This window comes from Struthio camelus, chromosome W, assembly GCF_040807025.1.
Source record: "Struthio camelus isolate bStrCam1 chromosome W, bStrCam1.hap1, whole genome shotgun sequence".
Lineage (NCBI taxonomy): Eukaryota > Metazoa > Chordata > Aves > Struthioniformes > Struthionidae > Struthio > Struthio camelus.
Window position 1 is genome coordinate 8400217 of NC_090981.1, and position 13044 is coordinate 8413260.

The window sequence follows — 13044 nt, forward strand, 5'->3', positions numbered from 1 at the left end:
AACTTATTATTAATGTTTATTTGGGGAAATACTTAGTTTGGACAGAATTTGTCAGTCTCCAACTTTGGAGGAAAAGAATTCAGGCCAGATTTTTTTTATGGTTAGGTTTTCTTTATTTCTAGCAGAAGTCAAAATTCACACAATAAAAATATTTGACCATAGCAGTTTTTACATCATACAACATTTGAAAAAGCTTTCTGAACTGAATGTTTTCTAGAAATGTCTGAAACAATGCTGCAATATTTCTGTTGTTTCTACAGCTTCCCTCTGGAATACTGGGAACGTAGAGTCTATGCACTGAAGGTGCATTTGTTGGGGAGGGGGGAATAAAGCCACCAGCCAAAGTCAAAATTGAAATGTTTTTTTAGTCAATAACTATTTTGACTTGAAGGTAATATGTTAAAGTATTGTTGCACAGGGCATTGCTTATAGGGCATTCCCCACAGATTAACTCTTATTGGTTTAGAAAGCTTTAAACTTTGAATCTCTTATCTAGAGTAAAAAACTGTGCATAAACAAGTCTTAATCTTCCTTAACCTGTGAGCTTTGAGACATGGAATGCTTGGAGTAGGTAGCCCATGAAACTTTTCAAATCAATGCAATTTATTAACTTCATTGATGAAGGGTTTTAGAAAGAAAATAATTGATACATTTGTATTCGGGACATATTTGTGCTATTGTGCAATATTTATTTAAGCAGATTTCACCGTAGAAACTTCTCTCTTCTCTGGCAGAGCTTTTATCTCAGTTATCAGGCGTGAGGCGTTCTGCAGGGCAGCTCAATTCCTCTGGCCCTTCTGCTTCTCAGTTACAGCAGCTGCAGATGCAACTGCAGTTGGAGCGACAGCATGCACAGGCAGCAAGACAACAACTGGAGACTGCACGCAATGCAACTAGGCGCACTAACACAAGCAGCATCACCACCACTATTACACAATCTATAGCAGCAACCAACACATCTAACATAGAAAACAGTCAGCAGACTATCCAGAATTCCCAGTTTCTTCTTGCAAGGTAACTTGTTCTGTGGGTTTAACTTTACTCTTCTGCCATTTCTGTTTTCCTTGGTCCTGATAAAGATACAGAGTTCATTGAAACTATTATGTGTTTAGAGTTAGGTGTGTGCTTTAGTGTAGCAAAGTAGGGTCCTTAATTGCGGTTAAATATATCCCAGGATTAACAGGCCAATCAGTGAATCGTACAGACTATACCAATGTTAGAGGTCAATAGCTGTCATAGAATATCTGTAATTCATAACTCAATCTAAAAGAAAAATATTTCACACTTTAGTGCAGTACCATTAAAAGCAATAAACTTCATCCACTGAATTGTTCTTAAACCTGATTACTCTGTTAAATGTGTGGTAGTAGCCTGTGCATTGTTACCATAGTCAAAATATCTGAATAATGTTAAATATCACATCTTGTTGTGTATTGTAATCATAAGAAATGTGATGTGTTGGTGTTTTTCAGTTGTTTGATGTGCATTTAGGTGTTTATGTACACATTTATAAAGCAATCACAAAAAATTAGATTGATCCACACTGTCAGGAGTAAAGTAAATCCAAGAAATTAATATCTAAGAGTAGTAGTTTGTAGCTGGCCTGAAGGGAATTCTTCTGCTTTAAGGAAACCAACTCTAAGACTTGGCTGCAGAAATATCCAGTGGAGTCTCAGTGTTGATAAAAGTGAGAGGCAGTCTCACAGGCACGCTGCATTTCTTATATGTGTCTAGGAATGTATTTAAAGGTTTAGACTGGAATATGGGTTAGTTGTTTTCTGCAGGCCTTGAAAAGGAGGCTAGTCTTACAAGTTGAGCTATGGCTGTATGAGCTGCTTACAGTTCCAGCCACAGAATGGATTCTGCCAGATCCCTAATGAAGTTTGTAGTTGAGATGCTATGCTTTTGTTTGCATTCATAACATCTTCTTTTCAACCCTGCTGTGTCTCTGCTCCTAGGCAATGAATAAATATTACTTGCTGATTCTCAATTTTGAGAGAAACATAAGGAATATTACTTTGCTAAACTATACTTGTTTATTCTACTACTTCTGATAAAACAAGGGCATTTACAGTAATATGGTTCAAACATTATATGCTGATAATGTGAGGGGAGAGAACTTAGGTAGTATTGTTTACTAGGAAACAAATCTTTAATGAAGGCTTAAGGTTGAATAGAGGCTTATATAAAAATATTTCAGATGAAAAAAGCAAATAAGGAATGTGCTATTAATAAGCAAAATACACAGCTGTTTCAGAAAGTATAATTATATCCTAGGGTTGTTCTATAGAAAAGTTGCCCACTCTCATTCCAACTCTTTTAGGAGGCTTAGAATATTGATCTGGATTCAAAAGAGTTTTTGGGGTGGTTTTTTTTTTTGAATGTTTTTTCAATTAGATGTTGAGAAAGAACACACATTTGAACAGTTGCTGATTCTGGAAACCTGGGTTGGGAAAAGCTATTGCTGTCATGCTGGTTTTTATCTAAACTCAAAGTAATATCTCAATCAATAATAACTTTAATGAAAGTATCTACAAATGTCAGTCACTGATCTTGTGAGGTAGTGCAGAATTGGAGCAAGCAATGTCCTTGCTTCTGTTAGGTGATGATGCATGCACTGATAAGTGAAGAGAATGATGTACTGTGCTTTGGGAATCTTTAGGCATTATGTGTGTAGTAATGTATTTTGTGCCATGTTTACATTTAGAAGTTGACCTGGGGACAGAATGGGCACTTAAGGGATGACTAGGGAATCCCACCCTCACCCCCCGCAAAAGAAAACTCCTCTGAAGGGAAAAAAAAACTTCACGAATAGCTACTTTTTTTTTGCCTTCAGCATGAGAATCCACTTCTATGAAGTCTTTTGTAGCATCTAGGAACAGAAGGTTTGTTAAATGTCTGCATTCTTGTTGCATCGGGAGTGCCAGATGTTGTCAGATCTGCACATGTCAAAAGAAGTGCAGCAGTACCTAGGCTGGTTCCCAAAGGAACAGTTTTCAAGTGTCATTCAGCATGTGTCAGTCCAGCTGTAAGGCTTAGTAGTATTATTCAATGAAACAGGCTTTCACTAACTGTCTGTCTTGTCTCCTTCTGTGCTGCTGTGCAGGTTGAATGATCCTAAGATGTCAGAAGCAGAGCGTCAGTCAATGGAAACCGAACGGGCAGACCGCAGCTTGTTTGTTCAAGAGCTTCTACTGTCCACTTTGATGCGGGAAGAAAGCTCTTCCTCAGATGAGGATGAGAGGGGGGAGATTGCTGATTTTGGTGCTATGGGCTGTGTAGATATTATGCCTCTAGATGTTGCTTTAGAAAACCTAAATTTAAAAGAGAGTAATAAAGGAAATGAGCCTCCTCCACCTCCTCTTTGATGGCATCCCACTTTGCAGACAATGTCCTCTGTGCTGTATTTGCCAATGAAAGTGGACAACAACTATCTTGGGTTTGTTTTGGTGATTGTAATTTCAGGTCTGTTACTCTTGTTACATTGTGTACATTCAAAAGAAAGAGAGAAAAGATATATATGATAATCATTTCCACTTAACTAATTTTTACTTCTAGCAGGTAAATATAGGTTGCAGTGCAGAGAAAAAAGCTCTGCATCCTGTAGCTTGACATGCAAAAGGCTCTCCTAATACTCCACATTCAAACTGAGGAGGAAAAAATGAAAAATCTCAAATGAAGCTGCTGTGTGTATTTATGAATATTAATGAATAAAAATTGCTTGGATGGTTTACCTTAACTACTGCATGACATTTTTTGCAGCGTGCATGAGTTCTAGTGACCTTGTCATTTAAAAAATTAAATACAAGGAGTAAAACTAAAAACCCAAAGCTTTCCCATTATTCAAAGGTAATATTACAAAAAAGGTTAGTGCTCACTAGCAGTTTGTAGCCATGAAGTAGCTTTTGAGTAACATGTGACTAATGACCTTTTTATGTGCCCTCCCTGCACATTAATGCAAACTCCACAGTGGGCTACAGTGTCGTTTCCAGGATGTGGCGTTTTGCTATATTGTGACCATTATGTTGTCCTTTTAGCCATTATGTCCAGGTGGAGTTGAACTTTTTATATGTCTGTAGGAGACAAAACAACAAGGACATTGCTGGAATCTACCACAAATTCCCTAAAATCAAATTTTGCTCACCTTTCTTTAAAGTTTTCCTTTTTCATGGTTAATTTTTTTTAACTGTTAAACATACTTTATTCAGGTGTAGATGATTCTCATATTCACTGTCTTGGGGAAAAAAAGTTAACCTGGATTATGTTGCCTTTAAGCCTTCATAGTATCTATCATTTTGAGTTATTTATCTATTTCCTTCATAGTTTGCAGAGACTTGTCAGTATCAGGAGAGCTTGCAGATTTGACTTCCCAGATTGTCAATATGTTAAAATTGAATTCTTAATGCTAACTTTATCAACTTTTATTTATTAGGCTTTTTGGTTATATTTCTGGCATAAAAATAAAGCCTTTTTAATTGAAACATGCCACCTATATGCCTATACTGTTAATCCTATATGTTTTTAAATATTTTTTTTGTGTATGGATTATTATAATCCCAAGGCAAAGAACAGCAAGGCTTTGGTTTTTTTGGAATGTAAAGTTAGATTATAAAGACAAAAGTGTGCACAACTTCTGATAAAATTAGACTTGAAAACTTGATGGTGTTCCTAACAGAACTGTGATATGTATGCTAATCTAAAATAACAGCAACAGAAAAAGCCACCCTATAGGTTGGCATTTCAGTTCCATTCTCACTTTCTCAATTCTCAAATTCTATTGTTTCCTTTTAGTACTGTATTAGCTTTGTCTTCTTTTAGTCTCTGCAGCAGAAAATGTTTTAAGGGAACTTTTTACACTAGTCCTCTGGTTATCCCAGGAGTTATCCCCAGTAGGGTTTTATTTTTGATTGATTGTTGAGGATTTAAAAAATAAAAGTTCAAGCTGTAGTCTTTTCAGATACATCTTCTGCACATTACAAAAAGACACAGTTCAATAAAGCTTTTTCAAGGCTGTTGTTCAGTTGATTCTTTGGTGTTGATGTATTATCTAGGTAGCTGCAGAAGAAATTCTGGAATGAAACTGTCATTTCCAACTGTATGCAAAGGTATTTCATGTAGAAATCCTGGGATATTTACATAAACACACTTTTAAAAATGTGCATATTCTGTGCAGTGCATGTAGCTGTGAATAAACATGTAATCTTACAGCTTCACAGGTGCATGCATCCAACTTCTAGGAAAGATTTGTTTAAAAACAGAACCTTCTCAATGAATACTGAATATTATTTAAAATCTGTATATAGCCAGTCTGTTGATGATGTGTACGTTGCATGGTTTGCAAACTCCATTCCACTTTTACAGCACTTGAAAAGGCTGCTAATCCTTACTGTCCATGTTTATTATTAGAATCTGAGTATCTGCTGGCTTATATTTAAAATTAAATTTAGTTACTACATTAACTCCTTTAAGGATTACAAGCGTTTTAGATTTTGTTAGCTTAGAAATAATACCAAACAGCTACTGGGAGAATTTTGTTCTAGCACTCTGCTGATTAGTATTTGCAGGAAAGTGTTCTTCCTTTAAAGAATATTCCCCAGAATTATATTTTGGTTATTTTCAAAACACTGTTGTTTATTTTCAAGATACTGTGAGCTATAATGAAAATAGACTTTGAGGGCTTTTCAAGGGGAGCCTGGAGGGGATATTGCATCATTCCTACCTTAAGACCACCACTTTGGAAAAGAGAGCCCTAGCATTGGGCACACCTGACATCCAGGAGGAGTCTGTTGACTTTTGTGCATTTGTGTGAGATGTTTGTTTTCCCAAAAATATGGCACAGCCTGTGACAATCTTTGCAGAGAGGTTACATCTATGAATAGAGAGCACATCTGAAATTGGTGTGCTCTCCTATGAATTTTCACATCAGAGCTCAGAAGTGGCTTGCTTCTGCTTCCTGTTTAGTCAGCCAAGAATCTCTATGTTGCCTATGGAGTATGGAAGTCATGTTGAATTTTGCAGAGATGGGTATGGTGCCCATGTGCCCTTAGATTGAATTTTGCAAGATAGCAAATGAGACTCTACCTCTGTGTGTTGGGGAGGGGGTGTTGATCTTTATGTGTGTAGCTGTTAGTTTTGGCGGCCAGTGAAGCTGGGTGTGCTTGGTCTTTTACTTGTACTTTGTGCTGACCAAAAGGACTGTAGCTGTCCTTAGTGTGATGCTGATCTTGAGCTAACAAGTGCTGCAAAAAATAATATCTTTAGGGAGGATAAGGGCATATTTTATATATAAAAATGGGAAGGGATGTGCGAACTTGTTTAAAGCTGTTGGGGAGCAAGTCCCACTTAGGTGTCTGTGAGTACTTCTGTTTAATATATACAGTGCAATTCAGATTATTTGCAACTCTTCTAATCTGTTTTAATCCGTTTTTTTTTCCATCTGTGTGGTACTGTGCCAAAGCCAGACATTTACATGAGGTGGGTGGTACATTAAGCAAAATTAAATTGCATTTTAACTTAAACATCTCTGGGGACTTGATAAAAGCAGTCATGAGACTGGCAGGTCAAATGAGGTGGCCAGGAGCTGAAGTGGTTAATTACATCTTACTGGTATATACAATTGTGGTTCTAGAGACTGTCAAAGCTACTAAACATCAGTAGAAAGCCTTTACAGCTGTCACTACTTCCACTGGGTAGTTTTTTTGGAAATGAGGCTTTGCTCTTCTCATAGGAGCTTCTTGGTTCTCTCACTTCTATAATGTTGTTAATCTCTGCCAGCTTCACCTCCTGAAAGTTTCTTTCCTTTTTTGCAGACTGCTACTGGCAGTTAAGAGTATCGGCTCTGATTCAGTCATTGTTCCTGTTTGTTGTAAGAGGGACAGAGTTATTACTGCTGCAGCAAGGAAAGGTCGGTCTGTAACCTTAGCAAATAGCTCGTCCGGGAAATGAGCGGGGGAAGAAAATTTGGATATGGAGTGGATTTGGATCTTTCTTGGAAATATGTGATGGGTTGCAAACTAAGCATGAGATGCGCTTAGTGGTCTGGGCTCAGCACACAGAGGTAATGTTTTCATAGCAATCCTGCACAGAAGGGACCAGCATGATTGCTCAGCTGACTTGCAATGAGGCTGGAAGTAGAATTGTGAGCTTTGGCAGCAGCTCTAACTCCTACGGCTCCCTCCATCTTTGAATGGAGTGGGAGTGGTGAGTGGATTTTTTTGGGGGGGTTGTTTTTGTTGTTTTTTTTTTCTCTCCTATCTTCAGAGTGGTTTATAAGGCCTTATGTAAGGGTGTGGACTCTTTACACGTGACTTAAGGACACTGTAGCTTGCCCCAAAAGCTAAGTGTCTACATGTGTGTGCATTTCTCAGTTTTAGGGCCCCGTCTGTTGGGAGGGAATGAAGGTTATTCTTTATTATTGCACAGAGAAGCCCTGGGCCTGTCATAAGGCCTGAAACAGGGAAAGATTACATGCATTTGTTGTTTGCTGACTCTTTTCTAATTACATAATTTCCTTTCCTCCTCCCTGACAACCTCAGCTTCACTGCTGAATCTGCCTTGTTTACCAAAGCAAAAGGGGATAGCTTGTTATGATGAGGGTTTTTTTCCCCCCCTCTTAGCTCCTGAGAGATGAGGAAGAGGAAAAAAGCATGTGTATCTGTTTATCTCTGAGGGCAACTCTCCCCCTTCTCTGCCATGTTCTGTTTTACAGAGCAGAGCATCACAACCATCCAGGGCCCCTTCAGCTTTGGTGGTACTCAGGTCCTAACAGCTATGCCTGCTCATCTTCCTTCCAAAATAATGCTCAACAAGCATGCTGGTTCCTGACTGTAGAGAGCACAGCAGATACAAAAATGTTGGGCTCAGTCATCAGAGAATGGTAGTGGAGAGATGCTAAGCAGCCTGCAGTTAGGAGCCAATGGCTTCCTCTGTTAACCACTGCACAGTGGCACTCTGACATGGATCCGTTCCCTTGTGGATAGGGCTGCTGCATCCTTAGTGCCACCTGTGTGATCCTTAGATGGGGCTTGTTCAGCTGAAATATGTTCTCTCAGGCCTTGCCTGGCAGGGTTGGGTCATCTCTGCTGGGCAAACATCCCTGGGGAAGCAGGGTGTGTGATGGGATGATCACATGTCATTCTCCCACACATGTATAGATATGGACCACATTCCAGTTTTTCACTCAAAATCTTGTCATGGTATGGGCAAAAGGAGAACACCTCTATATGCAAAGTCAAGAATTTATTGTTAGTCTAAGTAAAGTCTTAACAGTCTGATCAAAGAACTATTATAGTCCACTTACAGTGATACTAAGACTATTCAAATTGTATACAGTTAAAATGATACACCCACAGACTTTCTAGCATCTACCCCTTTCTCTGGTGTTATGCTCATCCTTCTAAGGTCAATGGCTTCAGTCTGGTGTGGGGGAGTGCTGTATGGTGAGTCGTCAGCATCCCAAGGTCTTTCCTGGGCGAGGTATGACATTGGTGCTACCGGTTTCTTCCCCCTCACTAGGATTTGCTTGGGGTTATTTCTATGCTGGGTAACACGCTCTACACCTTGCTCCTTCTTCAGTAGTCTGCAAGCCCACATTACACCTGAATTTACTATACACTATGTGTGTTTTGCATATGTCTTTGTTACCCCAAGGACTGGGGGGTAACCCAGCTCCCAAGGCTGCGTTTCTTTGACCAGTAACTGACCACTGGTGAGTTGTTCATAGGCCTGGGGCCTCTGGTATCATCCTGTGCCAAGACTTTCAAGACCTCTGCTCTCATCCCATGTTTGTACTCCTCTGTGCTGCATTTTATTCTGTTATTCACAGTTCATTCTGCACAGAATAACTACTTGTTATTACTAGCTATTGTTATATTTCTGTAACTAAGTGTTACATCACAGAATTGTACAAAGATAAGCAAAAGCTAAAACAAAGTAGGTAACAGTCACCTGGTCATTAGATAACTGGTGTTACAGCTAAAAGAGCTAAAACAAATCTCCAGACAGGCCAAGACAAGTCCAGACAAAGCCTGACAAGTCCTGAGGCCTGTGTTGTTAGCTTAACACAGAGCCCGTGGCCTGGTACAAGCAATGGCAACACCAGATTTACTGGGCTACAGGGGTAGAACTGATCAAGGCCTCAGCATGAAATGGGGGAGTGTGAAGTAGAGGAGTCTGAGGGACAGTGAAAGGATAGGGGGAAGCAGGGAATGGGGGCGCTTTAATTGTTCTGAAGGGTTTTGGGGTATGGAGAGAAAATTAATACAAACAGGAAAAGGAGGCAGAGGTTGGGGGTGGAGGGGGAACAGAAGGATAACAGAGAAGGGATGGGAATTGGGGTTAGGAAGGAAGCTGAAATAATGAGGGCAAATGTGAGGGACTAGAGGTGGGATCGAGGGGCAGAGCTGTTTTCAATTCTACTCAGCCCTGGTGAGGCCACACCTGGAGTGCTGTGTCCAGTGCCTTGCTCCCCAGTACAAGAGAGACATGGAGCTCCTGGGGTGAGTCCAGCAAAGGGCTACAAAGATGATGAGGGGACTGGAGCATCTCTCCTATGAAGAAAGGCTGAGAGAGCTGGAACTGCTCAGCCTGGGGAAGAGAAGACTGAGGGGGGATCTGATCAATGTGTTCAAGTATCTGAAGGGAGGGCGTCAAGAGGATGGGGCCAGACTCTTCTCCGTGGTGCCCAGCGACAGGACGAGAGGCAACGGGCACAAACTGAAACACAGGAAGTCCCGTCTGAACATGAGGAGAAACTTCTTTACTGTGAGGGTGACTGAGCACTGGACCAGGTTGCCCAGAGAGGTTGTGGCGTCTCCTTTCCTTGGAGATATTCAAAAGCCGTCTGGATACAATCCTGGACAACGTGCTCTAGGTGACCCTGCTTGAGCAGGGGTGTTGGACTAGATGATCTCCAGGGGGTCTCTTCCAGCCCCAAGTGCTCTGTGATTCTGAGAGAAACAGAAGGAAAAGGATGTGTGCAGGACTGGGATCCATCACTGTCAGCTTGGAGGTGAGTCTCTGGTGCCTCCCTGCCTTTAACTTATACTGTCCATGGTTTGTGACTGAGCTGGTCACCTCTACTGGGGCTTTCCCCATCTCTCAGTCAACAAATCTCTCTTTGTGTTAGCCGAGCGTAACCCCAGCTTCCCTCCCAGGGCTCCGCCAGCTACTCTCACTACACAAGCATAGACCTGGCCGGGCTAGGCAGGTTCTGTACAGGGCCACCCTGTGACCATCATGGCAATGCCCCATCTCATGCCAGTATGGCCAGCAGACTGGGCTGGAGTTGCTGCTTTGCGGTGGGAGGATGCATACATGGTCTGGTCTTTGTGCTTGCAGAGGAACAGAAGGTTGCCCTCCTCTTTCTGCTCTCAAAGCAGCCCTTGAAAGGTTGCTTTGAGGGTGTTTGCTCATGGCTTTTCAGCACCAGCATCATACACGATGCTTGTGGGCTCAGTAACTGCTCCTGCTGTTGCATTTCCTATAGCCAAAATACTGACAATGATGTCCTGCTGCTTCTGTTTGACATTGTCTCCTCCCCCCCAAAAAAGAAGAAGCTGCCTCGCACTACAGATGGGACAGAAAATGTTTCTGCCCATATTAGCAGTTGGGGCGGGGGGAGGGGGGGGGAGGAATGACCTTTGACTACTTCTGTAGCTAAACTGCAGCAGCAGCAAACTGTGACTTTATTTGGAAGTTTATCCTTGGTCCTTCCTGAAGTAAAAAGCCTAGGTAATTCTTGCTGTGATGGGCTTCTCAGTCCAGACTCTCCAGGGAAAGCTTGGGAGGTCTATGTTTCCTTGGTTTGGGGGGGAGGGGGGAGGAGTTACACCTGTTACCCAAATACTAGTCTTCTGCTTTGCACAGCCCTTGAGGAACAAGACAATGAGTTGCCATTTACGCATCTAGGAACTGGCTCCTGTGAGGTAGCTCAAGCCAAGAGTTAGCCGTATCTGGTCTGTCAGCTCAGCAAGCACCAAAAAGTCCATGGGTAGCTGTTTTTTGTACAAGCTCATGTTCTCAGCTGTTTTTCATTTTTGTGCTACCTTTTTTTTTTTAATTGCACCTTGAAAGGCAAGATATAGATTTATTTTTGCTTGGTTTAGCTTTGTGCTTGTTACATGGTGTCTTCTGCCCATCTTGTGCACACTTGGGTTGGTTCTTATGTGCTAGGAAACAATAATGCCACCACCCAAGTCTCTGTTCCTTGGAGGCTGTCACCAACTGTCCAGAGCCATGTTGCACATGGTAACAGACCTCTCCTCCTGTTGCTACCAGAGAGCAGAAAGCCATCCTCTCTGCTGCCTTCCCTTCATAACTTCTGTTGTATGGTCTCACCATCTTCTGAAGGCACTCCCTGTCCCTGAACCATGTTTTAGGGTGCTGGTTGTATTGGTCAGCAGGCACATAAATTTGTTCTTCACCAACTGCCTGTCCCTCTAGCAGGGTGGCTATGTGTGTTGCTCACATGACAGATGCCTTTGCCTAGCTGCCCCTGCCCCTTCCAATTTGGTGTAGCAGTTCATCCAGGTGCATGTGCTGAGTGTAGCTGACTGCGCAGGGAGCCCCGGGAACCGCGCAGAGGGGTTGCTGATGGGAGGCTGCTGGAGGCATGGGTCGGACGCTCAGGCAGGACTCGACTCATTGTATCCTAAGGGCCCCTTAAATCTACTAGAGCTATTTCCTTATCTCAGCTGTGCTAACCTTGAGTAGCTACTGTCCGGGAAGCAGCTAGACATTGCTGACAGAACAGAACATGCATGCCTGGCCCTGACGGGAATCTGGTCAGTGTGTAGTTTCACACGCTGGGGCTGCTACCACATACTCTGCCAGTCACTGACTCCTCGCCAGGTCTCCCGCAGGTGTTCTCACTACAAGAACCCATGTTGTTACACTCACCTTGGTTTGACTGCGAGCTGAATGTAGCAAGAAACTGCCTGCAGGATTCACATACACACACCCACAGATGTTTTTTTGGTTTTTGTTCTTTTTTTTCTTTGGATGCTTTGGAATTGATCATTGGGATGTTATTCATTTTCCATGATTATTTATTTATTTAAGCACTTAATTTCTCTCACCTTCACCAAGTGAGGTTGTATACGTACAGGGCTGTATTAGCAAGAGCGCAGCCAGGAGGTTGAGGGAAGTGAGTCATCCCATCTATTTGGCACTGGTGAGACCACACCTGGAGTCCTGAGTCCAGTTTTGGGCTTCCCAGTACATACTGGAGTGAGTCCAGTGGGAGGCCACCAAGATGGTTGGGGGCTGGAGCACGTGATATACTAGGAGAGGCTGAGAGAATGAGGTTTGTTAGCCTGGAGAAGAGAAGGCTCAGGGGAGACCTTATTCCTGCCTACAACTACCTAATGGCAGGGTGTAGAGGAGATGGAACCAGTCTCTTCTCAGAGGTGCACAGTGGTAAGACAGGGCCTATTTTTTTGGGAACTCTTGAGGACATCAGTTATTTTAGCCTTCAAGCAGAAGTTTAAGATATTATGGAACTATTTCAGGAGTTTCCCTCAAAGCATCAGAAAAGAGTCTGAATAATGATATTCTGTGCCCCCCCCAATCTTCATTTGTCCCAGAGCTATTTGTTTATCAACACACTATTCTCCCTTCTCTCATACCTGCAACTAGTTCCTTGCTCTATATTTCCATCTGCTAAAATGCTGACCAGAATTCTAATCACGTCATTTTTGGAGGAGGGGAAATCTATTTCAACTGCCTCCTCCAGCTTCCTCCCTTGGCCCATCTGAAATGCAGCAAACAAACATACATGCTTTTAAGATTTAATTGGATTACATGCAACAACATCAATCCTAAACTTAATAGTGCAGCAGAATAAACTCATGGCCTGGTTAATAGCCCCAGCTGTAAGTGCAGCAATCCCTGAGCTGGCTCTTCTCAAGCCTGGAAGCAGCATAGTTATTTTCACTTGGTCTTATGGCTCAAGTCAGCAGTAACCTACAGCTCTCCATGCACTACAAGCAACAGCATCAATGACTGCTCTCTTTCCCATTGCACCTTGACTGCAGTTCTTATTAC

The 13044-nt window shown here is 42.0% G+C and overlaps 1 protein-coding gene across 1 annotated transcript in view; it reads left to right on the top strand.

Annotated features, from left to right (window-relative positions):
• The window catches only part of KCMF1 (potassium channel modulatory factor 1), a 56197-nt gene extending 51173 nt beyond the window's left edge, over window positions 1–5024 (top strand). Inside the window, exons 6-7 of the mRNA XM_068925877.1 lie at window positions 735–1014; window positions 3107–5024. Coding sequence (XP_068781978.1) covers window positions 735–1014; window positions 3107–3368 — 542 coding nt within the window. The 3' untranslated portion in view covers window positions 3369–5024. The remainder of the gene's footprint in view (window positions 1–734; window positions 1015–3106) is intronic.
• Window positions 5025–13044: the final 8020 nt, after the last annotated feature.